Raw genomic sequence first — 14,111 nt, 5'->3', positions numbered from 1 at the left:
TAGCAAAAATTGAAATTATGCAAACAAAAAAGGGCCAAGCTGGATAATGGTGCTAAATAAAAAGTGTATTTAAAATTAAACAGTATTAAAAAGAATTTACTTGTAATAAATAATATTTATTAATTGGTTGAAAAAGATACAATGGCACACGTTGTACGGAAGGTAAAAATAAGAAAGTTAAAATAGACAGTTAAAGTATAGAGATTCATTTTTATAATGGTATTGCGAACACTTATTTTACACATGTAGTGTGCGTAACACACTTCCGCTCCCTTCTGTTCCACAAATTAAAAAAAATTAAATAAAAACAAGAACGCTAAAATTAATTTAATTGCCGTTAATTGCCTAACTAATCCATGAATTCCATCTTATTATCGCTGTTGTGTCTCGACGATCTGAGAAGGATAGATATTTTTCTTCGACGAAAATTCATCTCGTCAAAAAACATTTCGTAAACTATCTTATACTGTTATAGTAGAGCTCAATTTGTCGATAACTTCTCGGTTTGCTAATCTATTTTTCCCTTTTTGATTAAGTCTTAATACAATAAAAGTAATAATCTCCATTAATGCCATTTGATATAATTTAATTAACAGCGTATAAAAAGCTTGTTCTTCGATTATTTGCTAATTACTGATTATATAGTAATTGCACTTGGAATATTTGACGCTTTAGTCGGAAGCAGAACTCTTTAAAATTACGGGAGTATTTATTCGTTAGGCAAATTAATAATAATGATAGTTAATTATAATAAATACGATTTAATGTACAAATATCCTAGTTTATCCTTATTTTACGCGGGATGCTCTTGCGAAGCGTCCAGTCATGTAAATCGAGATACATCGTGCTTTGGTGCAAATACAAATTGTGACGGGAATATCTTTATATGACGTTGTTTAAATAGATTTACAATTAACAAGAAGATATTCCCACGTCGTGGTACTGGGATAAATAATGACTTTAAGTAAAAATCGCTTTTGAATCCGACGTTATTCGGCGAATCTGAGATAAGTAAGTAATCGGTGAAAACGCCACGAGAACTGCTACAACTTGCGACCGATTGTAATAATGCGTCGTGAGCTTATAAATGTTTATACGAGCGGTAGCGGTTGCTGCGGTCGTCACGCCGTTCTCCAGCCGCGATCGCTTTCGCGGACAGGCCCCTGCAATCGTATCTACACATTCATCTTGCCCTCATGCTCGCCGGTAATTGTACGGCTTTCCGTAAGGACCCATTCTTTTGCTCATCTTCTCGATCCTCAACTGTTGGAAATAGCTGTACACCACCAGCCACATGTACGAGTATACCACTGCAAAAGTTAAAACGTTAAAAGTTTAATTGCATACAAATATGGTCTCAATTTCCATGAATTTCTTTGAAAAAAAAAGTTAGCTGTTTTCTGTTGTTAATTTGCTATTGAAAACAGACGGTCTCTGTAATTAAAATCGATTAATATTTCTATATATAATAAACAGTGCTGTTTTCGATTGTAATAATGAGCAAGAAAGGAAATGTTTTCCTTAAGACACATCTTCTTCTGAGTAATAAGAATTTTATTGAAGACTTGCGAAGGCATTTAAGGCGCGATTGATATTAAATACTCACCGACGGCAATTAGGCCGAAAACGAGCCAGAGAACGCCGTTGAGAATTTCGCCGTGTACCAAGAACATAATCGCGGTGTAAAGGACGCTCACAAGAAGGGCGACGGCCAGCATAATGCCCAGAACTACCCATGGAAGCATCATAAATGTATTTTTCTGCAAATCCAAACCGATCAGCATTATAGGATTGTATTTTATATGAAGTAATCTCACATATAATGCATATAAATTAAAAAAAAATTGATAAACTTCAATATCCATATTCATGATGAGAATATTTCTTTACCCTTAAAGCGCCGATTATGAGCAGCGTAGAGATCAGAATGGTCATGCAAAGATTGATAGCGAAGATGATCTTCACGGCCGTCTTGTCTAAGATGTCGATGATTATCGTTTTCCATTCTACATTCGCCGTGAAGATCAGGATCAGGGCAATTACGGCTAATACCTGCACAAAGTAGATTTGTGTAGTAATTGAATCACCTGCAAGCTGTGATAAACACAGAAAATATATACGATTGCGTGTACTTACGATACCACATACTCCGCTGAAGATTGTTCCCGTTTTCAGGGAACAGCATCTGCAACAGTTCGTCAGCTGCATTCTAAAATAAAGAGAAACAATTTTATCAAATTAATGAAATATCTAAGCGGATATTATAAAAAATTAATATGTATTATTTGCAAACATAATTCTGTAGTGTAATTTTTCGATATCAAAATATTTATTTTGATATCAAATGTTAAATTGTCAAATTACAGTCCTCTCTTTTTTTCTCTTTTATCAAATCTGGTTGACATTTACTTATTATAATAGATAAAAAATTGCTAAATGTGATAATGTGATTGACAGCAAATAACTAAGACGTTGAAAATAAATTAACGTTCTCCAATTGTTAACTTTTAGGAACGTTGAATGAGGACAATAATAAAAAGAAACTTCTGCTTTTAAAGTACCGACGTCGACTCTTTTCACGACATTATCTTGATCGAAATAGATCTGAATACGCTTTGCATAACTCCATCATATATTCGCCACACCCGCACCTCACCCACCGATCGCGCACGATGACGTAGCGGGTTACGGAATATTGGGCGATGATGTGACGGGATGATTCGTTCTCGACGTATCGCAACACCGCGCGCGAGAAGTTAATTTTCGTGTTATGCCGAGAATATGGGAAATTTAGGTCATTGGCATGTGCCGCGCGCGCTCGCGTCTATTTTAGACACTTAGGCGAGGAGTCGCGTGTTCTCGCGCCGTCGCTGACCTTCCTTCCGGCGTTTATTATTACTTCTCCAACACCCAGGGATCCAAATATCCGGCGACGGAGGATAGACACATCCTCTGCCATGACAGTAAACCCGTGCCACGTATATCTAATTATATGCATTTAAAATTTTAAATACTACACGATTCTTCTGCGGTTATTTGTAAAGCCGTACACGGTATAAGCTGCCGCACAAAATCGGCGTTCGTTTCCCATTTTTGTTCAAGCGAATAGCAACAGGCGAAGGTAGGCGTGTTCGGCTCGGGGAGTCCGATATTTCTTTGCCGCCTGTCTCCGATCTGAGGTCGACCCGAGGGGAGCAAGATCGCTATACATGCAAGAAGAACACGCGGCCGCGACTACGTTCGTGGCCGGACCAAGTTCGCTCGAGGTCTCCCGAGCCTCATAAGGAAACGCGTCTCACGGTCCTACGTCGATTCACTTCGCGTAAAAAGCCATACCACATCACCGTCGAATGATGACCGGCCGATTAAGATTACCTTGACGGTTCACGGTAAATTGACGGCTGTACTTGACCGACACTCGAGAGCGTAGCTCGAAAAAAAAAAGCAGCAGACATGAGGCCTCAATACCTACAACCACGGCCATTCCGATTCATGACGACAGAAGAATTGCGGATAATGTTTTCTTGCAAGATCTCTTTTGTACGATGTCTTTTGTAAGATAATCTTTGAAGGTTAATTTACTAACAACCGGCGTGAAAGACTTGTGGAACTCGGTTTCGCGGACGTTAAATGGAAAATATACGGAACAATTAAATGACACGGTTCGTTATAGCGACGAGAATCATTCTACGCGGTGTCGGATTAGTCAAGAGGAGACTCTCTGCAGGCGCATTTTCAGCCTGTCGAGGCTACAACCGGTTTCGAGTTTTGTTGACGAATAGTTCGCACAGGAATGCATAAATTTTACATGAATGTTCTCACTTCAAATGTTATAATCGGCGATGACGAGTGTCACTAATGACCTTCAATATTCCATTAAAAAAGATATACGGACAGAATGATTTTGCTGAAGTATATAAAAATTAGACCAGATATAAATCTGAGAGTAACCATACGCTGAACCATCAAAATAATTATGCAGGACGCTGAAGCATGACGATAATGCTGCGAGAAGCCTTGGCTGGTTCTAGCAATCATCTTCAGCGTCCAATATATAATTATTTAGAAATTTAGTCCAGTTTTGGTTCAACAATTATTTTTACATCTAGCTTTTTTAGATACTTCAGCAAAAACCATATTCTTCCATATGATCTCGAGAAAAGATCGAAAGCGGCAATCTATCAGAGAAACAATTTATCATCGTGCTTCGTCATCTCTATGACGAAGCATATATGATGATAAATCACACTTTGTATGACAAAAATTTCTAAAATTACAGTCGTAATATGTTCGTAACGCAAGTTTACCCCCTGTTAATAGACTATAGCGCTGCTGGTAGGTGCATCCCGGAAGAACGCACTATGCGTGGCATCGCTGAAACGCGCGATTCTATCCGGCTTGCGCAAAAAGAGATTGCGTCACCGCACAAGAGATCACTGTGAAACTCGGAGATCATTTTCCTAAAGAGAACGAGCGCTTTAAATGTCGGTATTATATACTAGTCTGCTTCAAGCCCTCGCGATAAACGAGTATTGCATCGTTTGCATAACCGTTTTCCGAAGGCACTGATTATTAATGACGTTAATATCAATTGCGAAAGTAGAAAATATACATGTTTACGTTAAATTATGATCCAATAAATTGGATTCATATACGCTTGCGTAAATTTATTATTTAGTAATAACTGATTTACGTTCCGAATAAAATACCGACTATTCCTTCAAAAACATGCGTTCAAACCTTTTGTGCTTTACAAATTATTTTATTTTATTTTATTTTATTTTTATATAATTTAATTTTATTTTGTAGAATTAACACGCGCGCGCGTTTATTACAAATTGACAGGTGCGATGCCTAATGGTTCTGGCGCTCGTTTGTGTTTTTAATTGCGATGCGCGAACAACGATGGTCGAACGTTTATCGTTCTCGGAACATATATAATTATTTGCAAACATTGCGCGGCGAAGATAACGGAAAGAAAAACAAAATTCTCGCGGAAGATATCGTCACGATCGACACGGGTGCGACTGGCGCGTTACACGCGTGCGATTGACGTTAAATTTAGGCGATGAGTAAGCCGCGTGCGAAAAAAAACGCCATTTAAAAATACACGATACTACTCAATCGGCCCGCTAAATGGGCCAATATATCGGTTTTCTTGACCCAGATACTGGCGATTAATCAGGAAGGAAAGGGAAGGGACGGGCGCCCTGTCGAGATATTTCGCGTGCGCTCCATTTCGATAGTCAATTAACGTAAGAAGTAGGGGTGCGGTCTGTCAGGAGAAGCAAAGAACGACGGAGATCGATACTCGACGGCCAAAGTTAGGTCTTGAAGACCTTTACACCGATCGATTTAGTTTGCACTAAAGAAAAAGTAAAGGAAGAAACAAATCGGTTTCAGTTTTTATTTTTACGATTTCAAAACAAATTGGTTTCAGGTTTCAGGGACTTTTACGTGCCTACGAGCGGCAATTTTAACAGGAGCAACTTATATCGTGTAGTAACTAAAATTTCAAAAATTTTCGTCATGCAAAGTGATTTGTCACTTTATTATTTCTTCGATTATTTCACGTGATCGCACGTGATTGAGGGCTGCTGCGCGTTTGAACAGTAGACGCGAATGCGCGAATAAACAGTAGATCGATTTCATGAGCCTTATCGGATCACAAGCCTCAGAAGATCACCCGCGCTAATGGCGTTAATGAGCCGTCGCGATTTCGTAAAACGCACACAAAAGTCGTCCCGCGTCAGTATATTTACGGACGCGATGAATGCCAGTGAATGTCAAGTGTCAAGATTTCCAAGCACCTGCGTACGAAAACACATCGTTGTGACAAAGTCACGCGTACTTACGAGGAGGCACATCTAAAGCTTTTGCTATGCGAAATCGCGGGTATTTTATTTTTATACCTCCGTCACGATCAACGGTGCTACCTTCCTTTATCTCGCGATTTCTTGTGCTTTACGATTTTTGCGAAATGCCTTCCTCGGAACTCGTCGAAGTATTTTTTTCGTACTGTGTATATATATTCATAGTAAGTTGTTTATATTAATTAGAATATAATGAATTATAAATAATTATGTCATAAAAATGGCCATTTCGTTAAATCAATAATTTTAAATAATTCAAAAATAGCGTTCGAACGGTTGTCAGATCGAAAATTAAAGTCTGTATAATACGAATTAACGCAATGGACGTCGCACCTATTACAGCACTGTAAAACGCTCTCTGAATGATCGGTTACATCACCATTCGAGCCACCTTATTTACACATCGCCGTTTGTATGTATTTTCCATACCTTTTGTCATCGACAATTTAGCATTCGCTTTCGATTAATCGTTCAATTGAGAGGAAATATTGGTTCGTATCACGACCGTTGCGCACTTCGACCCGCCGATAATACAAACGACGCAGCGTTTAAATGTCACCGATCGCGTATAGGATTATCCGCGGGAGGAAGGTAAATATTCGCGCGCATATGTACTCGGTTCGCGTACTCACTTTTCCTCGGGGAGCGCGAGATCTTCTTTCCCTCGGGATCGATCGACGCGCAGGTGCACCGTGCGTGCCGACACGTGAAAAACGTACGCGGATGCTGCACACGAACGAGACCGCGGGACGTGACGTGCAGACGTGTGACGCGACGTGCAGGCGCGGCGAGACGCGGAGAGAGACGCGGGCAGGAGATCGCACGCAGGTCCAGCACGCGCGCGCGTTCCGCTCGCAATAGGAGATGACCAGAAACTGTGCCAAGAACAGTGCCGCGGCGGCGAACCGCGCCAAACCGCGCGCGATGTGGCATACACCTACGTCGCGGCCGTTACACACCTACATCGGGTGTACCAACACCGCGGCGAGCGACGGGGAAGGCCTACGCGTGTCGGTCTACGCGAGCCGCGCGCGGCGCGCTACCGCGACTTACGCGAGCGGCGGCGCGGCGCGGCGGCGTGTAAGTACCGCGCGACCGCGAGATGCGGTAGAAGAGTGCGCGGGGCTCTCTCTCTCTCGAGGCGAGAGGAGAACGCGCGCTCGCGCGCGCTCGATCGCACTTTTTTTTTGTATACGAATCGCTCTCGCGAGACTTTATCTCCGACTCCAAGGAGCGCGTCTGGGTCTCGCTCGTGAGACACAGACCGAGGATAAACTTTTCCGCTCGTCCGATCCTCCGTAAACACAAGTGCGTTGCACGTCTTGCTTCCACGGGAAAGTCGCGGCGTGATGTCCGCGACTTTCCACGCGCGCTACATCTCTGTTTAGACTCCTTCGACACGGTCGTTAACTCCTAAGGAGCCGAGCGATGACGAACGCCGCTGCTACTCCGAATTAATGAAGTTTCACGAAACTTTCCTCATAGATGGTGGAAAAGGACGTTTCGCTCGACGTTTCATTCGATTTTCCTCCGAGAGGTCGTGCCTATTTTATTAAAAATCTTTCGCGCGTGGAAGCGTATAACGTGAACACACCGCTGTATGCGAAATATGCGGGACGAGAGACTCGCGATATTCTACGCAGTTGCAGGGTCAAGAGCGGAGCAGACGTCTCTCTGCGTTCTTATAGGAATGTAAGTGAATTACTATATAGCGGACACGTAAAACGCGATACGAGAGTAAGATTGCTTTATGAAAAGCGATAAATTGTGAAACGAGTGAACACGTGCCCGTTCCAATCCGCCGCGAATGTGTAATGCGATTTACTGAGAGTGACGTGTATATAATTATGTATGTATATCGCTGTTACGACACAATGTAATTTTCCGTAATAGGTTCTTGAAGAAACAGAGTTTCGACGCACTGTACTAACGTGCTCGTTAGTTTGCACACGTTAGGCGACCTCGAGATAACATCGCGATGAACCGGCCGATGACATTGCCGCTATGTATGCGCACTTAGGTAACAAATGGTTGTACACGCGAGGACGATTTCGTACCAACTAAGAAATAAGAGCATTCGCTCCGGTAACTCTCAAGCAAATAGATTTTTTCTGTGCATATATATATATATATATATATATATATATTTATAAGCATAAATATAATTATTATATATTTTTTATATTACATATATCAATAAAAATATATTATATATATTTTTATATTGGTAATAGATGTTATTATATCTAGCGCACGTGAAAGTGGAATCGCTCTTGCAATGTGTAAGCTGGAATCAAAAATAATAATCGCAATAACTGGATTAACACATTTATTCGATTTATTTTTAATCGTATTTAATTATAAAGAATTATAATTCTGCTCCAATTTTGCAAAATGATTGTGAGAAAGAATATGAAAAAAATATCGGTTTAACAATCTTTTTGAACTTTGTTTTTTTTTAAATGTTGATATACATAGATGTATATATAATTTAAAAAATAAAGAAGTATTTTTTTTAAAAACGTATCTTCGATGAAAATTAAAAGACTGGCAAGTTAAAGTTTGCGATTGTAATTAATAGTGCAGTTATCTCGGGACGATCTTGAAATGCAAGACGATCTTGAAATGCAGAAGCGTTAAACCAGTTGCATAGTTTCAGGCATACGTTATCTTACCTTTTCCGTGTACAAATGTGTTGGGAATACGCTTGTCTTATTCTTTATTTTCTACTTATTTTTACGTAGTAAATGAAATTTTTAATTTTTAATTTAAAAAATTTAATCCGAGCACGAAAATCTTTGAAATTTTAGTTTAATTCTCTACTCTCAGCGAAATTAATCATTAAGTCATTAAGATAAAGAAAATGAAACATCAGAATTTTACACGTCCGCATCGATGGCAGGCGAACGCGCAGTTGTTCTGTCTACTTAACCTGTTGGGTTAAGTAGACAACTTTTTATTACAAGAAATATTTGTTAAATTAAAAAAATTCAAAATTGAAAAGTTTAACTCGAGAATGATTTTAAGGGCGGAAGATACGCTTGCGGTCGAATTAGTTTTGAAGTTCCAACTACGCGATGTCTGGCTTTGCGCCGCGTCTTGAGCTGCAAATAATATTCATAAATGTTCTAAGCCTGGTAAATATTTTAGTAGTGTACGTGACTTGTGATAATATCTCGTAGAATTTAAGCAAGATTCGAAGGTTTAAATTCTTTTACAATAATTCTAGAATCGTAAATCGTAAAGGTTAATTTCAACGCGCATATGTTTCAATTACATACATTGTGTTGCAAATTTGTTTATTACACTCGTACGCTTTTATGTGTAATATTATACATATCGGTTGTCTGTTTAATTGAATTGCTATTATATAATTATAACATAATTATTAATTCAATTACTGATTAAATTATAAATAAAGCTTCACGTGTGAAATAGTCGTAATCAAAGATTTTAATGTTGACGCATCGATATTTGCCCCATTGAAATTAAATGTGTTGCATCACTTTGTCAAGGCCGGCAGCGCTGTAAAGTGGAGCTGGCTCAAGGACCGGCAGCTGGAGAAGATCTCAAACTTCTCAATTCCGCAATCCGACAAGTTAGACGTGGCGGATATCGACTGGCTTAAGACGAGTTAGCACTCCGTCTTGTATACTCAATATAAAGACACACAGTTCTTATTGTATCGTGCTGGTATAATTTTAAAAATATCCCCGTCATAGAAGTAAGAGCTAAAGATGAAAAATCTCCTCAGTTCTATCGTGGATTGAAGATGCGCGGTTTGTCATCGATCGCTTCTCGCTTCTCGCCTACGTGGCTAACATCTACACGATAGTGACGCGAAGCCGGCAGAACTTGCTCGTACTTTGGATGCTGCTCAGCTTTCTTAAAGATATCGTTTTGGAAGTCATCGTGATTGTCATTACTTTCCTGCAATGGCACAAGGGAAGCTTCTCGACGAGGCTCCTCGTTGAGTTCATCTTAATGAAAACGGTGTATCTGGGTAAGTGGAAATGTGAAATGGATCAGGGACAAAGAGATATACAGTTGTAGCGCAGACATAGGGTATGTGCCTTACTCAAAGTTATCACAAGTTTTTTTTTCTCTGCGAAAACATTGATCGTTCCAGCTATCGTGACCTGCAAGTGGTACCCGACCATCAAGTGGTACATGAAGCTGCGAAACGTAACAAAATTCCGCAGATTCACGATAATCGCGCGGAGAAGTATCGCGAGTATCGCCAACAACATACCAGGCAGAGTCGGTCGTTCCCTCGACGACGAGTGTCTCGACATAGCGATAATCAGGCGAGACAAGTACGCGAGTCTGTTTAATCTGGACAGGCATTCCGAGGAATTGTCCAGCAGAGCGAACGCGAAATCCTTGACGACCCTGGTCACCGACGACACGAGCGACACGAGCGATTACAATTCCGACGTCAATGACTTGAGCGTGGCTGAAAAATCGATGAGGATGCTGAACGTAACCGCGGAGGATGTGATGGACGCGCGTGCCAGAATACAGGAGCGATCTTATTGGGAGCAAGAAGTGATTGCAAAGACACCTGAGATGATAGAAAAATTAATGATGTTTTCTTTAGAAAAGAATGGAAAAGAAATGATCGATACAATAAGAAATGGACAGTCGGCGAAAGATAACTTAGAGAAAACCGTGAATCGTATCTTGAAAAAAGAAGACATTATGGAGCATCTTCCGATGAAGAAAGGAGGGAAGAAAGATAATGAAGAAAAAATGGTTTTGATTGATGAGAAAAAGCAGCCGAGAAATCAGGAAGATATCTCGCTGCTAAAAAGCGAAGATGTCACGTCTGACAAAGCGGTGAAGAAAGAAGGGCAAAAAAATAATGAAAAAATTGTTCTAGTTGATGAGAAAAAACAGATTTTGATGGAAAATCAGGAAGATGTTTCGTTGGTAAAAAGTGAAGAAAACGTTACATTAGACAAAGTGGGTTATGCGGGATCTCATAACATTTCTGTGGAACTAAAGAAGAAAAGGAAAGAGAAAAAGGAAGGAGTCACAAAGATTGTGCAGTGTCCTTCGTTCGAGAATGAGAATGCAAGAAACGTGGAGGCTAAGCCATGTGCCTCCCTCGTGAGAAAATTGAAAGCGAAACTCTGTCCCGTTCAAGTCAATGTCAATGTACAATTAATGTCAACTAATGTCAACTGTTTAAACGTAAGTAAAAAAGAGCACTATAAAATCTCGAAAATGTCATGCAGGTGCCATCGTGCTTTGCACAACAGTTCGAAAAATGGGAAGCACGTGCAATCAATCGATATTGATGGTAAAAATGTTGAATACGATGGAAAAAAATTTAGGTCTTTTACACCTATCGTCAATATGCAGAGGAGTAAAATTGACAAATCCGCGTTCAGATATTCAGAAGCGTACCGTTTAAAGAAGCAAATCCAAAAATGGGAAGAATCTCTTGGCAAACAGTACTGGGGAAGCAAGTCCTTAGCCGAAACTGCACGTCCCTCGGGATATGCAAAGAACATCATCGACGCGCCTGATAAATTGTCTATTGTGAATTGTCGTAAAAACATTCAGACCGAAACTTGTGATGGATCGACAATGCTGAGCGATTCTTTGAGTGAGCGACATAGATTGAAAGGCGATCAGAATCAGACGCGAAGTAAACGAACGGCCGATTTGCGTTTCGTTTACAATACGGCGTCATTTAGAGAAAAGAATTACGCGGAGGCACATGAAATGAAGATGAAAGCTTTGGAAACCAGTAATTTTATGTTGGAGAATAAAAGAGAGACGAGAGCGAGTAAAAGGCACGATCTGCTGCCGGCGAATCGCAAACTGTCTATCGAGCAGCGCGAAGCGGTAGAGCTGAAAGCTTTGAGATCTTATAACAAGCTTACTTTGCTGGAGGATAAGAAAGAATTAGAAGTGAGAAAGGAACGCGACTCGACGTTAAATTGCGAACGATTGGCGAAGAAATTCGAAGTATCGGAGACGAAAGTTTCGAAAACTTATGACGATCCCATCTTACCGAAAGACAAAAAAGGGATAGAAAAAACGAGAGGACATAATTTGTCGCCAAGTTTCCAGCGATCGATTGATGAACGAAGTATCTCGAGAGTTCGTGACGAGCTTACGCGGTCGGGAAGCAAGAGAGAGCCGCAGACTGGGAGAAAACGCGATTCATCGAGCGATGAAACGCCATCGGAATGCGAAGAAGGTGTCGAGGCTCCAGCGAGCGTCTCTAATCGCCTTTCAATGGGTAACTGCGAGAATGTCACGATCCCCGCACGTCGGAACGCAAACAGCAGCTCCGGTGTGAACGATCGTTGTATCGCGAGACACGCGTACATGTCGTTGAATCTTATGGAGATCACGAGGAACATCGAATGGACCGTTCATCCGCGTGGCATTATACTCACCAACAAGAATCTGCACGGCCGACTCTTGGAGAACGAGAGATTTCGCGAAAGCCGACAGCGCGACATCGTCGACGACAACACCGTCAGCACGTTGCACAGCGCTTTCTTCTTCAAGCCCGAGATCATAACGCGGGTCTTCCGGCGCGCTCGCAGTCAGAGAATCGACGAGTTCTTCTTCTCGGGTCTTCCGCTCCGGCGGGAGGACTTCAGCACGGAATTCGTTTGTCGAGTGAGCAACGAAATGGTCGTGCCCCATCGGGACTCGTCGTTCGATTGCAATCTCGAGCGAACGATGGGAAACGATCGAAGCTATCTTGGAGATTCAGTGCTCTCCAATTACGCTGACAGTCACGACACCGGAGGCGAACACGGCTACGATCTGCGTATAATATTCTTCGATCGGGAAGAGATACCGAGCGAATCGCAAACCGCGATGGAACATTCGACGACCTTCGGATCCCGGGAAGACGCGCGTTCCAGCATCGAAAGTACTCGAATGACGAATATTTTGGTATTCGACGAAACTCACAATCGCGTGGGCAACGCGAGCAACGATAACTCGTCAGCTCGATTGATCACCGGTGTAGTAAGAAACCTCGATGTCGAGATGTCGGAGGGGAGTGTACGCGAGATTGCGTTGTCGGGCGAAGAAGGTGTAAGTAATGTGAATGTATATAACAATCCACAACCTCGAGAACTTAATGCGGATGATATAAACTCTGAAGAAGAAAATAATAATGAGTGTGACGGGCTTTCTTCACATAAAAATGCGAATATTGATGACACAATCCACGAGATTGAGCAGACTTTGAATTCACGCGATGATTGTCTGGAAAATGTAAACGTTACGTCGTATGCTAGTTCGTTGGAAAAATTAAATAATTCGAGAGATAAAAAGTATTTAAGCACAACCGATATTCATTCTGAAAGTGAGGTATGCGAGGATAATTTATCCTTTAAAAGTACTAATAATAATACGTCACAATTATCCGATGATAATAATGAACAATTTGACGTGTTGAGTAATGAAACTGAGAAAAGTATGTTTAATCGTCTCTTTGAGAATTCTTTGAAATTATCTTTTCCCGGTACATCGTCACTTATTGAATCAGATAATTGCCGTGCATTAAAATCATGTGATGAAGAGCTTCAAAGATCGATCCAGCTTTCAGATAGCGCAACTACGTTGGATGATCAAAGAAACGAATCGATATCGAATTTAGAAGCTAGAAATTATGATACAATTGCACAATTTCGGAGTGTCGAAACTTTAAAATCAGAAACCACGATACAAAATGACGCAAGAAGCCAGAGACGTGTAAATAGAGACGAAAAAGTAAATGAATTCCTGGCAGAAAAAATTTTCAAGATGCATTCAGACGATAATCTCCAGCAAGACGATAGTTTTTCCTTTATGTATGAGAGACATGATGATCCAGGAACACCGGTTTCGTTGGAAGACGGCAGTGTGATGGAGGAGTTTCTAAGCGATCCCGTATCGCCTTTAAACTCTTCTTTCTGTTAAACGAGAAATTAAAACGCACATTTTCAATGACAGAAACAGCGCGTGAGTTGGTTTATAACGTAAACGTTTAGTCTCTAAATAACATTTAACCTACACTGAGAAAAAAAATTACTTAAAACACAAATAAATATGTTTCAGGTACCCCTCAAAAAAATAATTTCTTGAAGCAAATAAAATTTTTTTGTTTTAAGTAATTTTTTTTCTCAGTGCAAACACTTTTACTTAAAATAAAAAAATTTTACTTGCTTTAAGAAAATTATTTCTTTGAGAGGTATCTGAAACATATTTATTTGTTTT

At 40.6% G+C, this 14,111-nt stretch overlaps 3 protein-coding genes across 7 annotated transcripts; 2 read left to right on the top strand and 1 right to left on the bottom strand.

The window, feature by feature from the left end:
* Positions 1–95: 95 nt before the first annotated feature.
* On the bottom strand, positions 96–6,811 carry LOC105456161. 4 transcript variants are annotated; one of them, XM_011700001.1, is made up of 5 exons: positions 6,506–6,811; positions 2,137–2,209; positions 1,891–2,052; positions 1,607–1,760; positions 96–1,310 (listed from the first exon to the last, which is right to left on the bottom strand). In XM_011700001.1, exons 2-5 carry the CDS (start codon positions 2,206–2,208, stop codon positions 1,195–1,197), a joined length of 504 nt encoding a protein of 167 aa, XP_011698303.1. In that variant the 5' UTR covers position 2,209; positions 6,506–6,811; the 3' UTR covers positions 96–1,194. The 4 variants fall into 4 exon arrangements, with proteins under 4 accessions (XP_011698303.1, XP_011698322.1, XP_011698312.1 ...); XM_011700020.1 differs by lacking the exon at positions 6,506–6,811 and adding an exon at positions 6,303–6,396; XM_011700010.1 differs by lacking the exon at positions 6,506–6,811 and adding an exon at positions 4,308–6,033.
* LOC105456181 lies at positions 6,400–8,004 on the top strand. Its single transcript, XM_011700033.1, has 3 exons — positions 6,400–6,464; positions 7,359–7,565; positions 7,767–8,004. The coding sequence occupies exons 1-3, from the start codon at positions 6,426–6,428 to the stop codon at positions 7,827–7,829; spliced, it is 309 nt and encodes a 102-aa protein (XP_011698335.1). The 5' UTR covers positions 6,400–6,425; the 3' UTR covers positions 7,830–8,004.
* A 748-nt stretch (positions 8,005–8,752) lies between these two features.
* LOC105456148 lies at positions 8,753–13,850 on the top strand. 2 transcript variants are annotated; one of them, XM_011699972.1, is made up of 4 exons: positions 8,753–9,010; positions 9,389–9,506; positions 9,628–9,876; positions 10,003–13,850. In XM_011699972.1, the coding sequence occupies exons 1-4, from the start codon at positions 8,951–8,953 to the stop codon at positions 13,812–13,814; spliced, it is 4,239 nt and encodes a 1,412-aa protein (XP_011698274.1). In that variant the 5' UTR covers positions 8,753–8,950; the 3' UTR covers positions 13,815–13,850. The 2 variants fall into 2 exon arrangements, with proteins under 2 accessions (XP_011698274.1, XP_011698281.1); XM_011699979.1 differs by lacking the exon at positions 8,753–9,010 and having other exon boundaries at positions 9,414–9,506; positions 9,596–9,876.
* The last annotated feature ends 261 nt before the right edge of the window (positions 13,851–14,111 follow it).

Source organism: Wasmannia auropunctata, unplaced genomic scaffold (genome assembly GCF_000956235.1).
Source record: "Wasmannia auropunctata unplaced genomic scaffold, wasmannia.A_1.0 LD336106.1, whole genome shotgun sequence".
Lineage (NCBI taxonomy): Eukaryota > Metazoa > Arthropoda > Insecta > Hymenoptera > Formicidae > Wasmannia > Wasmannia auropunctata.
This window is presented reverse-complemented; position numbering and strand designations above follow the sequence as displayed.

Excerpts from the sequence above, each read along its gene's own strand:
- LOC105456161 (XM_011699992.1), bottom strand. The coding sequence starts at position 3,455 with ATGTCTGCTGCTTTTTTTTTTCGAGCTACGCTCTCGAGTGTCGGTCAA. Across the intron at positions 2,053-2,136 it reads TCAGCGGAGTATGTGGTATC|GTATTAGCCGTAATTGCCCT; the intron begins GTAAGTACACGC and ends TACTTTGTGCAG. Across the intron at positions 1,311-1,606 it reads TTTCGGCCTAATTGCCGTCG|TGGTATACTCGTACATGTGG; the intron begins GTGAGTATTTAA and ends TAACTTTTGCAG.
- LOC105456181 (XM_011700033.1), top strand. The coding sequence starts at position 6,426 with ATGTCACCGATCGCGTATAGGATTATCCGCGGGAGGAAG. Across the intron at positions 6,465-7,358 it reads GGATTATCCGCGGGAGGAAG|ATGGTGGAAAAGGACGTTTC; the intron begins GTAAATATTCGC and ends CTTTCCTCATAG. Across the intron at positions 7,566-7,766 it reads CTCTGCGTTCTTATAGGAAT|GTTCTTGAAGAAACAGAGTT; the intron begins GTAAGTGAATTA and ends TTTCCGTAATAG.
- LOC105456148 (XM_011699972.1), top strand. The coding sequence starts at position 8,951 with ATGTCTGGCTTTGCGCCGCGTCTTGAGCTGCAAATAATATTCATAAAT. Across the intron at positions 9,011-9,388 it reads TCATAAATGTTCTAAGCCTG|GCCGGCAGCGCTGTAAAGTG; the intron begins GTAAATATTTTA and ends CACTTTGTCAAG. Across the intron at positions 9,507-9,627 it reads TATCGACTGGCTTAAGACGA|TTCTATCGTGGATTGAAGAT; the intron begins GTTAGCACTCCG and ends AAATCTCCTCAG.